At 49.2% G+C, this 15,090-nt stretch overlaps 1 protein-coding gene across 2 annotated transcripts in view; it reads right to left on the bottom strand.

Annotated features, from left to right (window-relative positions):
* Positions 1-859: 859 nt before the first annotated feature.
* The window catches only part of Pi4ka (phosphatidylinositol 4-kinase, catalytic, alpha), a 147,836-nt gene continuing 133,605 nt past the window's right edge, over positions 860-15,090 (bottom strand). For both annotated transcript variants that reach the window (XM_005391836.2, XM_005391837.2), the window contains exons 42-55: positions 14,744-14,797; positions 10,262-10,382; positions 8,367-8,496; positions 6,831-6,901; positions 6,357-6,429; positions 6,207-6,277; positions 5,012-5,121; positions 4,496-4,600; positions 4,268-4,393; positions 3,792-3,912; positions 3,167-3,326; positions 2,682-2,771; positions 2,134-2,217; positions 860-1,254 (exon numbers count right to left, since the gene is read on the bottom strand). In XM_005391836.2, coding sequence (XP_005391893.1) covers positions 1,203-1,254; positions 2,134-2,217; positions 2,682-2,771; positions 3,167-3,326; positions 3,792-3,912; positions 4,268-4,393; positions 4,496-4,600; positions 5,012-5,121; positions 6,207-6,277; positions 6,357-6,429; positions 6,831-6,901; positions 8,367-8,496; positions 10,262-10,382; positions 14,744-14,797 — 1,368 coding nt within the window. In that variant the 3' untranslated portion in view covers positions 860-1,202. The remainder of the gene's footprint in view (positions 1,255-2,133; positions 2,218-2,681; positions 2,772-3,166; positions 3,327-3,791; positions 3,913-4,267; positions 4,394-4,495; positions 4,601-5,011; positions 5,122-6,206; positions 6,278-6,356; positions 6,430-6,830; positions 6,902-8,366; positions 8,497-10,261; positions 10,383-14,743; positions 14,798-15,090) is intronic.

Below are 15,090 nucleotides of genomic sequence, written 5' to 3'. Positions count from 1 at the left end.
AACATCTAGTTTTTTTCCATATGTATGTTTCATGAGATTACAGATGTTTTAGATGCATATTCACACACACCATTGATTTTTGTAAGCTGACCTCTAATCACTAATCTTGACTATAAATCCTGATATTTAATTACACAAATACCATTTCTCTCCATTTTTTTAAGACAAGTTCTTGCTGTGTTGCCCAAGCTGGCCTCAAACTTCTGGGCCCAAGGAGTCTGGACTCCTGACTGGGACATAACACATCACTGCATATGTATTTTGTTTTTGTTTTTTTTTTGGTTTTTCTCCAGTACCGGGAACCAAACTCATGACCTTGCGCTTGCCAGGCAGGTGCTTTGCCACTGAGCTAAATCCCCAGCCCCCTGTATTTTGTTAATTTATTCCTAGTCAAGTGCTCTTCCACTGAGCTACAATGCCAGCCTCCAAATTTGACCACATTCCCTTTGCACTAAGCTACATCCCCAGCACAGTTTAAGAATTTGAAGGCTGGGGGCCGAGGATATAGCTCAGTGGCATAAGCACTTGCCTGGCAAGCCTGAGGTCATGAGTTTGATTCAAAAAAAAAAAAAAAAAAAAAAAAGACCAAAGAATTTGAAGGCTGGAGCAGTAATCTCTTAACAGCTCATGGATTTAGACCCCCCTACCCTCCAGTTGTCTAAATGGCATAAATAGCATTTTTAGTTCTTCAGGATATATCAATTGCCATATTGCTACAATGTCAAACTTTTTTTTCCCCCAGTACTGGGGATTGACCTCGGTTCAAAGTCACATTTCCAGCTCTCTGAGACAGAGTCTCAAAACTTCTACCACACCTCGTTCCAACATAGAACTTTGGGGGTTATTTTGTCCACACTGGTTAAATCTTAAGAAACACATAATTATTCTGTTTTATTTTTTAGACACAAGAAAATACATCATGTACCTATGTAATAAGACAGGTAGGGAATATGTCCAATGCAAGGATTCACACTTGTGCATAGAGATGATTGTCTACTCAGTCTCTGGTGACACCGAACCATGCACCACATGGGGTTCTTTTTCCTATAAGACAACTCTGCTGGGTGAAATGGCCAGGCCACTGGGTGGGAGCTTCTTGAGAGCCAGGTGAGGGGCAGAGGTGCTCACAGACTCCATGATTGTGGACAGCTTTTGGGAGGGGCGGTATAGGGAGGAGTTGCTGAGCTCTAGAGGGCCCCTCCTCAGTAGGGGATGTCATTTTGATAGTACTGGATCATGTCATAGGTTCGGCTCCTAGAAGATGAGGAGTGACAAGAGTGAAAGGAAGCTGCGCCTGTATCTCTTCACACACCCAAATCTTTCTCATTCTCCCAGAACACACACACTTGTTTTACCATAGACAGACCCTCTTCATTCGGTGTCTATCCGTCTGTCCGTTGGGACACCCCTTTCGCTGACTCAGCGATGCTGCTAGATGCTTTTTCCCCCTGCATCCACCTTAAACCACCACTTGTTTCTCCACTGTGTCTCCAGACTCATGGCCCAGCGTGAGCTGCCCTGGCCCTTCTCTTCTTAAGGATAGGTTCTCCACTTCCTCTCAGGCTCACTCAGCAGTTCCCATGAGTGTCACATGATATAGCCTGTGGTCCCAGCCTCCTTTGCCCTCATTTTTAGGGGATCCCTCTGCTGAGAGTGCCCAGATTCTCAGCTGCTTCCTTCACTCACCTGCTGGAGTCACCTTCCCTATTATCAAAGCCACCTCTGCCTCTCACACCCATCTGAGCGCCTCAGCCTGGGCTCTGCCTTTAGCACCTGTATCCAACCCTCTCAGGCTCCCCTTGTACCTCCTCATGCCTATCACAGCAATGACTGACAGACTGTCCCCACCCTGTCTTCCAGCCTCTGTCACTCCCTCCCTAAGTAGCAAAGTCATCCTGAGCTCCCTTTGCTCCTCAGGGCCCTGTGCACCCAGAATGCTTTGACCCCAGGTGGATAGCTTCCTAACTTCAGCCTCTGCCAGGTGTTCACCTCAGCATTCCCCCACCCCCTCTAAACCAGCACCTGTTGTTTCCCCTAAACTCCCATGAGAGAAGTGGCTTGGGGATCCCAAGACCCCTAACACCTGTCCAGGATAGGTAGGTACAGAAGAGAAGGGCAGATGGAATGACTTGCCTGTTGCTAAGGAAGCAATTCTGAATGACCTTCATGATGAAATTTGCAGCCTCTCGCTCAGTCATGTTGGGGCTAAACCTGTGCCTGGGAAAAGACCAAGCAGGGGTTGTTGCTGGCTGCATGGCTTACCCCATGGTAGTTCATCCCATGTCAGGGGGACTTCTGTAGTTGTGGGAACATGTTTATCTGAACGCTGTGTCCTAAAAATGTACCCTCCAGGGTCTAAAAGCTGGGGATGATACAGTGAGATATCTCCTGGACCCAAGGGGCCCCATGACTGAGGAGGAGAGCTGAGCAACTACAGCCCCAGGGCTGAGGGCTGGTTTGGTATCCTCAAGGAAGTAAAGGATGGCTACACGTTTTTAGCATGGCCAGGAGAAGCTAGGACATCCCACCAAGATGGCCTGGTGAGTCTCACCCAGGAACACCATCACTACGGTGCCAAGGGAGGGTGCCAAGGCAGTGACAGTCCCAAGGTTCTCATCTCAGGTGAAGCCTCGGCCAATAACTGTCCTTCAAATGTCCTGTGTGTCTGCTGAGAAACCTACTTCAAGAGCTTGATTGTCTGGCCACGGAAGCAGGGCAGGCCTGTGTCCAACATGAGAGTGACAAGAGAGACCACCGCATCCATGTAAGGCCTGTGGAGAGATGGGGAAGGGAAAGGTAATCCTGGTTCCAGCTGCCCCCCCGAGAGCCTCCTGCTGGACTCTGCCCTCCATGGCAGCCCTTGCCACATTCAGTCTGCTGTCGAATGTTATCACTGCTGTGTGGCCTTGGCCAGGTGACACATCATGTGAAACCAGGCCAAGCAAGTCTCCAGCATGCAGACGGGGGGTGGCAAGTGCTCAGGCTATGAAGGGTGAATGTGATGCCCAAAAGAGGGAACCCCAGGCTGAGAGGAGAATGCAGAAAGCGGCTGGAGGTGCAGGTTGAGGGCAAAGTGCTGCTACAGGTGAGCACTGAGAGGCGACCCTGACTCCCCTTTCCTTGCCACTTTTGAGGGGCTGTGCACCCTGTAACCCTTCATGCTCACCGCACAGCCAGGTAGCCGCGGACACACATTTCCATGAACCACTTGAATGGTGTGGCCTCCATCTTGCCTCCCATGATCATCACCATCTCGTCTGTCAGCTTGATGTCCGGTTCCCATCCCAGGTTGCCACCCGGTGAGCTTTCAAACATGAAGCCAAAGTCTGCAAAACCCCAAAGAGCCTCCTGTAACTGGGACAGGTGTGAGGGCAGGCGGCGATAGGGTGGTCTCTAACCAAGGAACAGAAGAGGATTCAAAGACACCAGGAATTTCCACAAGCAGCCCACAGGCTGTATTTTCTTGGGGACAGAGTGGGAGCAGCAGCCACAGGAAGGACAGGTGGAGGTGGAGCCAGGTGCCAGCCTGGAGCAGAGAGGCTGCACTGAGCCTGGACAAGCTCAGCTCCTTTGGCTCCTGCTTCTGACCCAGAGCTCTGCAGCCATACTCACCCCCAGCTTCCTGGCCCAAGAACAGCCTGCTGGCCAACTGGCTGGACCTCAGAGCTGGACATGAATGCTCAACCTGACCCTCCCACCTGGGTGACCCAAGGCATGCCTGTTCCACTCTGGGGTGCCACCCCCCACTGGAGGGTGAAGGGAGAAGGAGGCGGCACTGTGGCCTGGCTGACCGATATGGATGATGTGGCCCTTCTTGTCCAGCATGATGTTGCCGTTGTGCCTGTCCTTGATCTGCAGCAGGAACAGTAGGAGGCTGTAGGCGGCCATGCTTCGGATAAAGTTGTAGCGTGCCTGCGTATAGAGAGCTGTGGGCTCACAACGGCTCTGGCTGGGGAGGATCTCTCTGGCTCTGCCCCCAGGTTTATAGGTGCTCTCCCCAGCTGTGCCCATCCTGGAAGCAGAGCTTAGTGGTATCTGGGGTACAGGAGCAGCAGGCCCTTCCTCTTGTACTCAGGGTTTGCTTTCTCCTGGGGAGTCCAGCTCTAGGCTCCTATGATACCCAAGGAAGGTGACCTTGTTTATTCTCTAACACAAGACTGAAAAGCGGAAGATGGGAGCAAGTAGGTGCTGGCTGACCAGCAGGTGGTGAGAGGGGTGTGACCAGAGTACACACAAGCCTGGGGCTCAGGCCCTGCCCGCTCCCTACCTGCTGGAAGGCCAAGGTGGACTCATCACCATACTGGCGGGTGAAGTAGTCGTACATGCCGAAGTCTGTCTGGCGGCCAAGCTGGTCCCGGGAGGTACAGTCAGGGATGCACTCAATCACCCCACACTAGGGAGGGATGGAGAAAGGAGGGAGGAAAGGCGAGTCTTGAGGACTGCCAAATGGGAGGCACTGACAGGTCCCTGCTGGGTTCCTACTCAGAAAACTTACCCCAGGGGCAGTAGCCACCACTCGGTAGGGAAAAACAAAAAGGTCCAGGCCAACCAACTGGAAGATGTTCTTGAAGAGATCGATGATTTGCAGGGCCAGCATGTCCTGGGAACCAGAGAGGTGCAGGATGGGGCCCACTGACCTCCCCTCTGAACCTGGCCCACAAAACTGCCACAGCTCCTTCAGGCTCACCTAGGGCAAAGGCTAAGTGGCCAGGGAAGTAAGGGGAGAGGCCAGGAGTCTGGAAGGCTTTGCCTCAGTGCACCTGGGGCTGTGCTGGGTATGAGGCAGTGCTGCCTGGAGGGCATGTAAGGAGGGGACTTCCTTGCCTCAGGGCTCTTCCCTCCAGGTTGACACTGGAGACTGGCTGGAAGGAGAGGCCTCTGGGTTTGGCAGAAGCCCTAGTTTACTCCATAAATACCTGAACCAAATGAGGGGAAGCAAAACCTCATGTTTTTGCATGTGAGGTTTCCCCTTTGGTGTGCTTGGAGCCTGACCCTAGGCCTGGTCTGTCACCTGCCGGCAGTCGTCCCCCACTTTGAAGATGGCTGCCTGCCAACAGATCTTCTGGCCGTCGGCCTCCTGACTGCAGCCCTCATCCTCTGAGTCGGAGCAGCACCGCAGACCTGTGCATGGGGCAGAGAGGCCACCTGTCAGCCAGAGGGCAGGGAGAAGCCCTCTGAGAGTACACAGTAAACTCTGTTCATGTTCCTAGAGAGAACCCAAGATTCTTGGGGGTCACTACTACAAAGTCTTGGAGGACCAAGAATCCTCAAAAGGCCCAAGAAATGTCATGGGTGGTGAAATTACTGAGTCAGGAGCCTTTTCCTAAGAACATTTTGGCTTAAACTGAACTAAGAAAACGAGAGCCCTATTTTTCTTTTCTTTTGTGGAGGTGGGGATTAATTCCACACCTTCCTACTGAGCTACATCCCATTCTAGTACTAGGGATTGAACCCAGGATGTGTGTGCTGAGCTATATCTCCAACTCCTTTTGAAACATTTTTTTTTAAATATTGACACAAGGTCTCACTAAATTGTCCAAGTTAGGCTCAAACATTATCATCTTCCTTCATCAGTGCCCCAGAGTGCCAGGATTACAGGCACACACCACTATTTTAGAAATAGATGTAATCAAGTTAAGATGAGGCTGTGCTGGATTATGGAGTCCTTATAAGAAGGAAATTGGGACACAGACCCACACAGGAGAAGGATGTGTGGACAGAGAGGTAGAAGCTGGGGTGATGCAGCGTGAGCCAAGGACCAGCAGGGATGCGGGTAACCACCAGAAGCTGGAAGAGGCAAGGAAGGATCCTGCCTCAGAGTCGTGACCCTGCTGATACCTTTACAATGCATTTCTGGTCTCCAAGCACACTACGTTCCTGTTACTGAAACTACCCACCCCATGCTCATTTGTGCATCAGCCCCAGAAAAATAGCGAGCCCCACAGAGGCCTGGACCACTTGGCCTCATGAAGGAGCTTCCTGGAAATACCAGCTAACTTCAAAGCATGTCTGTCATTGCACACAAGCTCTCTACCATCTCAAAGGAGAGGCGGTGAGACAGCAGACGGATGGATGGACACACTATTATAGGGGGTCACCCTCATCCTACGGCAGGGATGAGGGAACTGGTGATAAACTATACTCACAGAAACTGGCATTAGCAAAGAAAAGCACTTAGATCTCAAACTGAAGAACTTTTCACTGACCTTCTTTTTCAAGTTCACTGACTCCACATCGTTTCACCTTAAATTTGGCCAGATATGGGGCTTTTGCAGCACTAAAACAGAGAAAGAACACAGGACTTGTGATACAGCATATAAAACCTCCCAAGCAGGGCAGCAGGGACAGGTACTCACCTCTGCATAGGCGTCCCTGACTTGTAGTCAATGTCTAGCACGATGGCCTCAGGGTTGCTGGGCAGGTAGCAGCCTGTGCAGGGACAGAGGGGAGGCAAACAACAGTGCCCACATGTGACCAAGGGGGAGAAGCCATAGGCAGTTCCCAGTGCAGACTTTACATGTAGAGTCCATCCTGCAGTCACTTTGCTCCCAGGGGGGACTCTGCTCCTCTGTGACACCAGTGACTTTATTGTGGATGGGTCCATGGATGGAATGGGTCCACCCTCCCTGGCCCTGTGATGGTTCAGGATTCTCCCTGACCTCTAACAAAGCTACCAATCCCTGGAGATGCTTCTCTGAGAGGATGTGCTGAACCTTAGCCTCACAGACACTGCCTTGCTGCTCCTCAGTGGCATGGAGCCTGTTCCGCTCTCCCTGTGAGGGCTGTGGCTCCCCTCCTGTCTTGCTGGCCTCCCGAGGCTGCCTGCTTACCTGGCTGTACCTTCACTTCAGATAAGGCCGACAGACAAGCCTTCTTTCTCTCATCGCCTTTAGGGTAGGGCCTGAGAAGACAGAAATGCTTTTGTCTTTCTTCTGTAGAAGTACCTTCAGAGATGCCAGTATGGATTCCCTTCTCCATTCTTCTCCTCCCAGTTCCAGCTACTCCCGGCCTTTTGGCGCTCAGGTTGTCAGGAAACCATTTGCAGCAGTGCCTGCCCCAGACTCCTCGCTAGCGGACCAAAGTGGAGCTGTTTTCTGGCTCTGCCCCTTGCCCGTGTGCAGTGTGTGTTGCTGTCTGAGGCACTGGGGGCACAGGTAGGTGTAGAAACACACAGTTCTGGGCTCAAATTGTATCTCTGTAATTTGCTGTGTCACTTTGGGCAGGGCCCTCAGACATCCTGCCGTAGGATGAGGATGGCACTGGGGGACTAGAGTCGTGCCTATCACAGGGTGATGCCCAGGAAATATTATCTCCTTGTTGTAGTTTGGATCTGGAATGTCCCCCAAATGCCCATGTGTTAAAGAATCCTCACCTTGGCCCTACTGGGAGGTGGTGGAGACCTGTAAGAGGACAGGCCTAATGGAACGTTTGAGGTCCCTACAGCACCCCTTTGAAGGAGACTGTGGGACACCGGTCTAATTCCAGGCTACCAGGAGAAGAGCAGCTTCCTCTGTTATGTGCTCCCCCCATGAGGTACTGTCTTACTATAGGCCCAAGAGTTGAACAAGGCCACCAACCATGGACTGAAACATTTAACAGTATCAGCCAAATAAACTTGTCCTTTTTTGTTGCTGGAGATTAAACCTAGGGTCTTGCACATGCTAAGCACATGTTCTACCCCAAGCCCCTTTCCTCTTTAAGTTGATTATCCCAGGTATCTTGTTACAGTGAGGCAAACCTGACAAACACACTTCCCCAACTCTTTGTCTTTGTGGGAAAGAAGCTGCCAGCACTGCTGTTCTGCTCAGTGCCCAAGCTAGGAAAGAGACACTGAGACATAGTTGGACCTGTGGTTACCAAGATAAGAGCATGCTGCACATTGGAGACAGCCTGGAGAATAAGGCTAAGAAGCACTGTGCTTAGTTCCCCCTGCCTGGGCATGTGGCTAATGTCCACGATTCCAGGGGCCCATCCCATACATATGGACAATACCACTGACAACCAAGCATGTGTCAGATCCACATGCACTGAGTGTCCAGGCCAATAACGATCAGGTCTGTGGGCATCTGGTTTTCCAACACATACAGAACAGAGAGTGGTTTAACTGTGGGACAAGGTGGGGAATGAAACAAAGATGTGTTCCCTGAAAGGAGATGGGTGTGCATGCTTGAATGATCCAGAACAGAGCTCCTCAACCCTGGTTGTGCATGAGAATCAGCAGAGGCCTCATCGGAGGGACTCCGGTCTCCTGGTTGGGGTGGGAAGTGAGGGCAGGCACAGACATTTTTAAAGTTCCCAGGCAATTCCAACAAGGGGCAGGGACAGGAGAGATCCCTGGAAAGGTTTTCTGAAGTGCTGCCACTTACTTGATGATTGCTGACACATTGGTGATCTTATTAAAGAAATCAAATTCTCGCTGGTAGAAATCCTTGGCTGGACCCGACAGGGAGCCTGTAATCTCTTCCACTAACTGTTCCAGGAGGTCACCAATGTCCGCTGGGGAAGAGACAAAGAGACTGGGTCCCTGTGGCTGCCACAGAGGCCTTCAACGGAACCCACGTATCTGTGCCAGCACTCAGGCTGGAGGCCTCCCAGCACCCAGAGGGGACGTATGGAGTGTAGTCTGGGGATGAGTATGAGGCTGCCACACACCATCACTGCCCTCACTGTTGACACTGCCATGCTGGTAGCATAGGAGCTCCGGGCGGGGGGAGGTGCCCCACTGGTCACAGATTCCTCACTGCTGAGTGTCACTTGGGCATGTCCTTGGAGAAGCAATACAAATTAATTTTATTGAACTCTACCCTGTGGACTTGTCATTTTAATATTTGTGTGATGAAACAGGATGCACACACAGTGCTCCTGCTCGGTCTCAAGTCCGCATGTCTTGAGAAGCACCTGGCAACTGACACTCAAGCTGAATTTACTCCTTTTTCAAAGAACATTGTTTCATTTCCCTTTCCGTCTAGGACTGGCAGTGTGGTAGGCTCCCTGACACTAGCATCACCACAAATGCCTGAGGAATGTGTTGTGCTATGATGTTACGACATCACTAGGTGATGGGTTTAAGCTCACTTATAATCGTATAGGATCACTGTTGTATATGTGAGCTGTCACTGACAGAACTGTTACGGGACACATGACAGTACTGTATAATGAAATGTGTTAACATTTTAAATATTTGGATAACTCACTGATCTATATTTTTATAAATGTCTACTGTGTGGTGTTACAAAAGCCTGCTCAGGACTGGAGGTGTCACTCACTGGTAAAGCATTTCCTTAGCATGTCTGAAGCTGTGCATTCCAGCCCCAGCACCACTACCTGACCACCAACTTACAAAAGCCTGCCTGGGTACAGGTGTGAGGAAGAACAAAGGATCTGAATGGGACACAGCACAAAGAGCTCCCAGGCAGTTTTTCAGATGCCTCACTGCCATTAACCTTTAACAAACTACCACTGTGGGCGTTGGTATTGCACCAGGAATATTCACAGTAACCTTTAAGACTACTAAAATACTCCTCCCTGTTCCAACTGCACACCTGTGTGAAGCTGAATTTCCTTCCTTGCGTTTCCTGCAATTTCCTTCAACCAAAATAACGCACGGTATAAGTCTAACAGCAGAAGCAGAGACTGACAATTCAGCTGTTTTCTATTGGGGTAGGGCCAATAGAAAGGCCAGGGGTAGTGGGTGGGGCTGAGACTGAGACTTACGAAAACATAAAGCAGTGCTAGTCTTCTAGATCTTAGGGGTTTTTTTACGGGGGGAGGGGCAGGATTTTATGAGAGATGTTATTTATGTTAACATGTAATGAAAAGACTTAGCTTTTTAAGAATTCCTCCCTTTTAATTGCTAATCCTGGTTAACACTGATAGCTAATGCCCACATCAATCAAGGCTCTTTGAGGGTCTCAATAATTTTAAGGCTGTGAGAGGCCCAGACGTTTCCCTGAGAAGCACCGTACAGGGCTAACCTCCCTTCCTCACAGTCACAGGCTGTGTGAGACCCAGGGTGACTCCAACAGTATAGTGCGACAAATAGCTCCCCAGCAGGAGACTTACACACTTGGGAGGTGCAGGGTGGCACCTAGATGGCGTGTACAAAGTTTGTTAAATGGTGAGAAGGCTGGGAACCAGGGTGGTCTACTGGCTGGGGCAGCATAACCCACAAGGGCTCTAGAGACCACAGAAGGCCCAAGGCAGCTGCTGAAGGTGCTGAAGATGGGGAGAGAGGCCTGAGGAAAGAGGACAAAATACTCACGGTCTTTCTGGTGCCCCTCTTCATCTAGGTAGATGTTAGTTTTCATGTTCCAGATAAACTGGTGTGCCAGAAGCTGGGATCGAGATGCTGCCCACAGGATATATTCACGTACATAGCCCATCTGCAGGACAGCAAAGTCTCTGTCAGCCTGTGCTTGGGGTCCTCTCTCTACCAGGACAGATCCCTTTACACCAGTGCAGGAGCTAACTCCCAGTGCTTGGCTATGTGGCTCCCTCTGTGTGGGTCAGTGGCAAGTCCAGCCCAGGGGTAAGCCAAGTTCCACCTAGATGGCTGGGACTCAAGGGGGCGACATCCCCAAAACAGGCCCAAGTCAGTGTTCCTCTCCTTACTTCTTTCTCCTGGATTTAAAAATAACTCTCAAACCAATTACTGTTCTTTACAAATACAAGCAAGCCATAGGCTGTTATCAAAAGCTCATTTGTGCTGGGCACGGTGGCGCACATCTGTAATCCCAGCACTCAAGAGGCTGAGGCAGAAGGATCGCTGAGTTTGAGGCCAGCCTAAGCTACATAGTGAGCTCAAGACCAGCCTGCACTACATAGTAAGACCCTGTCTCAAAAAAAGAAAAAAAAAAAGCTCATTTGTAAGCAAACTGTTTAGAACAATATTCCTAAGTGACAGACAGGTTCCAGAAGGCTCTATGTAATGCAGAGCTACTTCCTGCAGGAGTTAACACACTGATGGTCACTATCAGGACCTCTTCTTTTTCCTTTTCAATCATTTCCTACCACTCAGCTGATCACCGGTGTTTCATTACTATTTTTCTGAGGTACAAAAAATACTGGGTGCTAACTACATTAACAAATTACTTTTTTGCTTTATCCTACAAATACTATTAGTACCCTAATAATAAACATAGTATTCACTGGTTTCTAAATAGCAGTGCCAATGTTGTTACTACCAATGTGATTACTGAAAACTGGTTTGGATCTGTTTTTGCCTTTTTGTCCTGGGGGTATTTTCCACTGGGGACATATAATCAGATGGAACCCAGGGCTGTATCCCCAGCCCTTTTCATTTACTTGTTTTTATTTTGGGACAGGGTCTGGCTAAGTTTCCCAGACTGGCATCGAACTTCTTCTCCTCCTGCCTCAGCCTCCTGAGTAGCTGGAATTACAGGCATATGCTACCACACCTGACAGGTAACTCCAGTTTTAATGATCATGCCCTAGGTTTAAAAAGCAGGGCTGGCTTCTCAGCAAAGACTTCCAGAGGAGAGGACTCTCACTCTTTGAAGCAGCTTGTGGCCACCCATCTGCTACAATAGTTTTTGGATGTATTTTCCCAATGTGGATGCGTAAGTGGCTTAACATAGGAAATGCTTCAAGTAACTCACTGTTATAGGTGTCTCCCAGTTCTAATCCAGCAGATGGATGCAAAGAATACTACCCCTCTTATCCTGTTCTCTCCTGCCCTGGCCACTTTATTAGGTTTTTTTTTTTTCCTTTTTTTTTCTTGAGACTAGGTCTTGCTATGTTGCCCAGGCTGGCCTCAAACTCCTGGGCTTAAATGATCCTCTTGCCTCAGCCCCAAAGTAGTTGAGTCTATAGGCTCAGGACACTAATGCCCAGCTCTAGTCTCCCTTGTTAGAAAAAAAAGTATAAATAATTATGTATATGTATTTATAGCTGCACAGGTATTCTCTAAAAATGGAAAAGAAGAAAACAATAAATAAAGCTAGCTGAATCTTGTGTTGGTATAACCACAAGAATCCTGTATGAGAATTTAACACATAAAATCTAATTATATGTCCACAATAGGAAATACTATATGTTAAGAACATAGGAAAACTAGCAAAAAAAAAAAAAAAAAAGCAAAATTATCCAAATCAGTTTTTGGCAATCATATTGCTAAGTAACAACATCAGCACTGCTATTCTGAAACTGATTACTACATCATAGGATACAGAAAAAAAAAAGTTATGTAGTTAGCACCCAACATTTGCAGTGTTAAAATACTTAAACACAGAATCAAATATAGTTTAAAAAAAAAAACACCCTGTTATCCTGTATTTGAATTGGGAGCATCAGGCTAACCTCATGATGCACTTTTCTAGGCTGGAAAGGCCTAGAAATGGGGAAAACTCAGTGGCAGTGAGCAGTCTCAGCATTCAGATTAAGGCATCTCTGTAACAATTCCCATTACAATGAACCAGAACTCTTTGTAAACTTGGTGGATTCTACGTGTACGACAGAAAAACAGTAAGAACCTAGAATATCTTATTCTAGAAACCAAGGAGGCTCTCAAAGAGCAGAGCAGACAACCTGAGGAGGTTACCTGCAGTTGGATAGGTACACATCAGGAAACAGTAACTGGGGCTGGGGATGTAGCTCAGTGGTAGAGCACTTGCCTAACACAGGTTTGATCCCCAGCACTGCAAAACAAAACAAAATCAAACAAAACAGTCCGGGATATAGCTCAGCGGCACAGCACCTGCCTGGCAAGTGCGAGGTCATGAGTTTGATTCCCAGTATCCAAAACAAAACAACAACAACAACAAAAACAAACAAAAAATGGACTGATCCACACCGACGAGGTCCAAATCCTAAGTTTAGAATGATATTTGGAAAAAAGAAAAACTCACTGGTCACCTTTGAATAATGCTAAAGAACTAACTTATTGTTTTGAAAACTAGAAAATAAACAGAAAAATTAAACCCAGGGCCTTCACACTGAGCTACACTCCCAGCCTTTTTTATTTTAAGACAGGATCTTGATAAGTTGCTAAGTTGCCAGGGCTGGGCTCTAACTTCCAATCCTCTTACCTTCAAGGTTATAGGGATTTAAAGGTATGATCTAGCAACTTTGCAAGGTGCTTCTCTGTTTGTTTGTTTTTTAAAGCAAGTCATATAAAATACAAGCAAAATAAAGAAACTGCAGCCTACCTACACTGGCTGTGCTAACTGCAGTCACCTGAGCCCCCATGTGCTCGGTGCAGACTGCTGTGCACACGGACATGTGACCATTTCTGGCGGTCACTATCATTCACACAGACACCCTGGGCACTGGCACCTGCTCCCCTCTTCCTCTGGATCCGGCCCTTCTGCTAGGCCCGTATAGAAGCAGAGTGCTAAGCAGTGAAGATAGAACATGATTGACGAGGGAAACAGAAGGGGAAGGGAGACAGCTTCCTGCAGACAAGGTGCTTCATGGCAGTTCCACAAGTGTTGGCACCAGAGCTAAGGCCCCAGCGAGGAGAAGGTGGCTCCATGTGTATCACTATTTAGACTGGTGTTGGCAGCCACCTAGTTGGGGCAGTGAGTGGTTCCACAGGAGCTTTTAAGAGAGGAGAGAGGCTGGCTGGGGCTCTAGAAGCTCTTTGGTCTCTGTAACCTCGATAGAACACCGTACCAGTCCGTGGGGAAGACACCAGCCCCAGGGCCATGCAGCCCCAGGGCTCACGGCCACTGTGGTTAGGCAGCCTGCAGTGAGAGCCAGCCTGCCTGGGGTAGAGGAGGCTGAGTTGGGATGTGGGGAGTCTGGTGCCCACTGAAGCCAGGGCTGAGAGCTCCCTGGGGGTGGGTGGTGAGGGCTGGCTGCAGTCACACTGGTGGGTGATTCTGTGCCATGCCGAGTGCTCTGCACTTCGTGTGCATGTGCTTCTTCATGAGCCGCAGTGTGCCCCGCAAATTCACGTGTTGCAACACCTTTGCATGTGATTAGATTTGGCGACAAGGTCTTTAAAGAGGTAATTAACACAAAAGGAAGCTAGGCATGGTGGCACCCACTTATACTCCCAGTGCTCTGGGAGGCTGGGGCAGGAGGAGGGCAAGTTCAAGCTCAGACTGGGCAATCTGGCAACTTAGAAAGAACTTTATCTCAAAACTTTAAAAAAGGGATTGGGAATGTATCTCAACCCAAAGGCCCTGGGTTCAACCCCCAGCACCTCAGAAATTTAAAAAAAGGTCATTAGGGTGGGTCCTAATCCAGGATAACTGGTGTCCTTGTAAGAGATCAGGACGAAAACATACAGATGGGACATCATGTGAAGACAAAGGAAGAAGATACCAGCTATGAATCAAGGAAGAAACTAGCCCTTCTCACACCTTGATCTTAGACTTCCAGCCCTCAGATTTGTGTGAAAGTTAATGACTACCTGCTCTCTGGTGCTTTGCTATGGCAGCCTGAGTAGACTAATACATCCATCATCTTGTCTAATCCTTGCCTCTACCCACTGAAGAGAGGAGGAAGTCTGGTTCAGGCAGTTTATGTGGCCTGAAAACAGACTGCCTACCCTGAGGAAGAGGCTGTCAAAGCCCCAGAGCCTGCCCACTGTACAGAGCCTGATTGGGCCTCAGGGTGGGGCAACAGGAGCACTGGGGCTACAGTTATAGCTGAGCAGCCCTGCCCCCAAGGAAAGCCCCCCAGAGCCTGTGACAGCTGGGGACTAGGTTGCATCTCCAGGGCAGGAATGTGCACAGCTATAGGACGCAGAAGACGGCTTGTGTCAGCACAGCCTTACCTTGTCATACCTGAGGGCCTGCACAATCTGGGGGATGTAGAACAGGATGGCATCCTGCACAGGAGAAGAAAAAACTGTGAACCTTAAGGTTAGAACAAGCAACACAATCAGTCTAGGGCAGTGATGGCAAACCTTTTAGAGCTTTCAATGATAACAGTTACTGCTCGTGTGCCATAGGTTCACCACCACTGGTCTAGAGCCCTACCCAAAGCACAGCGACGGACACTAGAACCTGGCCCTGCTTCTGCGCATCCCAAAGGATGCTGCCCTCCTCAGGGCACCCCAGCAGGACTGAGAACTGGGAAAGGTCCAGAGGACTGCAAGGAAAGTGATGAATGGCTTGAAAC

The sequence above is a fragment of the Chinchilla lanigera genome, unplaced genomic scaffold (assembly GCF_000276665.1).
Source record: "Chinchilla lanigera isolate Chin_1 unplaced genomic scaffold, ChiLan1.0 scaffold00041, whole genome shotgun sequence".
Lineage (NCBI taxonomy): Eukaryota > Metazoa > Chordata > Mammalia > Rodentia > Chinchillidae > Chinchilla > Chinchilla lanigera.
This window is presented reverse-complemented; position numbering and strand designations above follow the sequence as displayed.